Genomic DNA, 4,185 nt, shown 5'->3' with positions numbered 1-4,185 from the left:
TTAAATATATGTCCTTTATAGTAATTTCATATGTGACCATTCCCATGCGTTTCCCTCTCCTTATCTCTCAGAAGAAAGAAAAAACCTCCCACAGCCGGCGAAGGATGAAAGAATGGGGATAACTTCAATGGCAGGTTTTTTCTTTCATTGCAATAAAAGAATGAAGCCAACAGTGCACGGCCGAGTTTCAAAAAGTCTCCACCTACGCGTCAGCCGCCGAATTGCGTTGTAGAAGGATGAAAGGACGAGGATGGGAGACTGCAGTCCGGCAAACGACATCGTTCCAAAGCTCGTCGGAGACTGACCGGAGTATGAAGATTTGTTTTTTTGGCTTTGGTTGGATCATCATCTCTGCCGAGTTCCCATTTCCATGGCTATCAACCGTCCAGTTCAAACACAAAAGCCAGCCACGTGTGAAGAATATTTTTGGGTGGATCACGTGATGGATTTGAGTGGTGGAGAGAGAAACTATGGGTGTGAGTGTGAGACAATTACAATAAAGGATATGTATTTGATAACAATTAAAAAAGAGTGAAGGGGTATTTCATGTCTAAAGCAAATAGGTGTAGGATGCTAATGCACACCTTCTAAAATTAAGGTGGGTGTGTATTAGCATTCCCCATATATATATATATATAAGAGGGAAATTGGAAGAAAACATAAGAGTTCACCAAAAGCTCGTAAAAAAAAGTGTTCACTAAAAGCTCATAAAAAAAAAAAAGAGAATAACAAAAAAGGAATAGAGATCTCTCGGAAAAAAAGGGAATAGAGAAACGATCAAAAACTGGAATATACAGCGTGAAACCCTAAAAGGTGAAAGTGATGGTTCCAAAACCCAAATTCAAACCGGGTTCTGCCGTGGAAGTGAGCATCGAGGGAGGTTCATGGTTCCCCGGTACTGTCGTTAGGTGGGTCTCCTCCGACAAACTATTAGTCGAGTACGGTGACTTGGATGTGAAGCCAACAGTTGTCCATCTTCACCAGCTCCGACCAATGCCTACACCGGAGAGCGATGATTGGTATTTGAGGACCGGCGACAAGGTAGAAGCATTCTGGAAACAGCGGTGGTGGGAGGGACATGTCAGCAAAGATTTAGGGAATGGAAGGTTTCGTGTGTATTTTACTGAGTCGAAGGAGATGGTATTTTCAAAGAGGAAGCTAAGGGTTCATCGCCAATGGATCAATCACAAGTGGGTTCCCCCAATCATATACCAACAACTCAAAAACTATAAGGTAAGAATTAAGATAGTTTTTATTTTAATAAAGATTATAACAATAAGGGTTAATATGTCGAATTTTATTTTTAGACAGTAATTAACCAAAGTCACAAAGACATCTTTGAATTAGTTAATTAGTTTGGTTCACCAAATTACAAATAGAAGATACATTGAGAATTGTATTTGTAATTTTATGTGCCTATAGTGACAACACTCGCATTTAGTATCTAAAATGAATAAGTTTATGAAGGAAGAGTACCGGTACACCTCAATTTGTGAGGTGTACCGTAGAAGTTCCCTTACTCTTAACATTTATATGTTTGGGGTACACCCCTTAAAAAAAAAAAACTTTCATATGATGATCCAGGGTCTGTTTGGATCAATTTATTTGAATTTGCACTTGTGGTGAGGTATGAGAAACTTTGTTTTTTTTTAACTTATTTCTATTAACTTATTTTTTTTTACAAGCTTAAATACTTATATTATTAGTACTTAAGTCATAAACGTAGTTGTTTATCCAACCAGGAACTTTTTAGGGAATTGAAGATGCCAAGGTGGGAAACTAGATGGGAAAATAGAAGAAATCGGATAAGTGAGTTGCCTGACTGCATACTGCTCCATATAATGAGTTTTCTTGAAGCACGAGACGTTGTTCGAACTTGCATCTTGTCTAAGCGATGGAAGGATCTTTGCAAACGTGTCACTACTCTCAAATATATTCTGCCGTCTGCTCAAACTCTTGATAGCTTTAAGTCTTGGATTTTATCTAGTAGAGATCACTCTTGTTCCCTATTTAATCTTACTATTATTACAAGGATTGAGGAAGGTGAAGAAGCCCTATACACACTCATAGAATATGCTCTTTTTCACAATGTTCAGCACTTGAAAATTAATATAAATCCAAGCTTGAAACCCAAATCTGAGTTACTCCCTTTAATCTCAGCCTCTCACTCTTTGACATTTCTCAAGCTTTCATATAGTAGGAATGACAGGGTTGCAGCAGTGTGTCCAAAATCTCTTCACTTGCCTGCACTAAGAACCTTGCATCTCAAATGTGTCAACTTTGTTGCTACACATCATCACTATGCTGACCCTTTTTCAAACTGTCATGAGTTAACTAATTTGGTACTTAGGGATTGTTCTTTGATTGAGGATGCACAAGTCCTTTGCATATCTAATTATGCACTTTCCAATTTAACTATATCTTCCGTGGCAGCTCAGCAATTTTCACTTTCTACTCCAAATCTTAATTCTTTTACTTTCTTGGGTAGTTTTGTTTTTCATAGGCTCTTGTCCTCAACATGCAATCTTTCTTTTCTTCAGCAAGTAAATATTGATGGCCTCTCCTACCTCCACAAGGAAGCTTCAACCTTCTTAAGGTGGCTGCAAGTGCTTGCCAACGTAAAGATTTTGAAAATTGGTTATTCTGTCATTCAAACAATACAAAGTGTAAGTTACTTTAATAAACTTTCACCTCTTTATTTTGATTAAACAATTATTTGGGTCTTTGAATATGTCATTTGCTAATCAACTTGGTCCTCAAATATGTTTTCTGTTAGTTAATTTGGTCCTCTAATATGTCTTTCATTTGTTAGTTTGATCTATGAAATTACTAACACACTCATGGACGTTATTTAAGTTTTCGTATATTCAAACTTCAAATACTATGGTGACACTACCTCACAAGTTTAAAAACTAAAATAAATAAGTGTTTTACTCGTGCGTATTTGTAATGTTCATAACATCTTTGTATTCACGCGAAATATCAATTTAAAAATGTCTCCTATTTCCTGTAATTGTGCAGGACCTCCTTGCAAATCTTATTTCAAAGAAAGTGCAACCTCCACACTTTGCTAGATTGGAGTCATTGACAGTGGTGAAGTCTTTCCGTCAATCAGTAGGTGTACCTGATGAGGATATAATCAAAGTAGTGGAACAGTTGCTTCAAAACACTACTCCAATGCCTAAAGTTGATATCAGAAGATATAATAAATTTATAAATGATGATATTCATGCTTGATTCTTTGGAATATTTTGTCAATCAACTCATAAAGGACTTATTAATGCTTTTATGGAATGCTAGTGTTGAATATTTCTTTTGACAAAAGTCTAATCTATCCTTTTGTTCCCCAAGCATAACATGAATTAGATCACACTAAACAAAGAATGAGGATTTGAAATTATTTATAATGTAAGATATAAATTTAGGGTATTTAGCAACAATTTAAAACAAAATGATCAACAAAATAAAAGATACTTGTTACCTTGTTCAATAAAAGCACGTGTATTTGTGCTTGCAATTTTATTTCAATAGGATCCCTTGCATCTACACTACTAGAATAATGACAGTTACTAACATTGCCTTGGTAACATGATCCAAACTTTTTAATGAGCCAAAATAAAATTTCTTTTATTGTATTTTAATTTTCTTTCACTCACGAGTCACACTCTCAAAGACTTTTGTGTCTGTGTGATATCTGCGGGGAATTTGAAAGTAAAAAAAAAAAAAATCAACCTATTTAAGGATAACATATTAGCTCCCGACTTGTATGTTTTGTCCCTTACTTTAACATGACAAACTTTACCAAAATTCATACCAAAGTTCATACTTCACATCAACAAAGCAATGTAGCATGCAGATTTGCACCTGAACTACACATCATAAAGCATAAGTTTTTAACATTATGACAAAATAGTATATTAACAATACAAATGATTTCAGGTCGGAATCCGTCAACATACCAGTTGAAAAATTAAACAAAATTTTAGCAATAGGTTGACACACTACCTGGACAACAACATATGAGCTAAAATACGACTTTGATGTTCTAGTTTAAATTATTCGGTTATAGAGGAATGATTGCGAATCTAACTCTAACACTCTTTTATTGGCTAAAAATCATCTAGGTCCCATCATTTTAGGACATGCATGAATTTCACCAAATAAAATACTCATAACAGGAAGAAA

At 35.3% G+C, this 4,185-nt stretch overlaps 1 protein-coding gene across 1 annotated transcript; it reads left to right on the top strand.

Moving 5' to 3' along the window:
- The first annotated feature begins 638 nt into the window (after window positions 1-638).
- LOC146901637 (putative F-box/FBD/LRR-repeat protein At1g16940) lies at window positions 639-3,244 on the top strand. The gene is made up of 3 exons (XM_085733215.1): window positions 639-1,233; window positions 1,743-2,666; window positions 3,022-3,244. The coding sequence occupies exons 1-3, from the start codon at window positions 823-825 to the stop codon at window positions 3,235-3,237; spliced, it is 1,551 nt and encodes a 516-aa protein (XP_085589341.1). The 5' UTR covers window positions 639-822; the 3' UTR covers window positions 3,238-3,244.
- The last annotated feature ends 941 nt before the right edge of the window (window positions 3,245-4,185 follow it).

This window comes from Medicago sativa, chromosome 8 (genome assembly GCF_051527215.1).
Source record: "Medicago sativa cultivar Bolivia chromosome 8, Bolivia_mono, whole genome shotgun sequence".
NCBI lineage: Eukaryota > Viridiplantae > Streptophyta > Magnoliopsida > Fabales > Fabaceae > Medicago > Medicago sativa.
The sequence above is the reverse complement of the archived record's forward strand: the minus strand, read 5'-3'. Positions and strand labels throughout refer to the sequence as shown.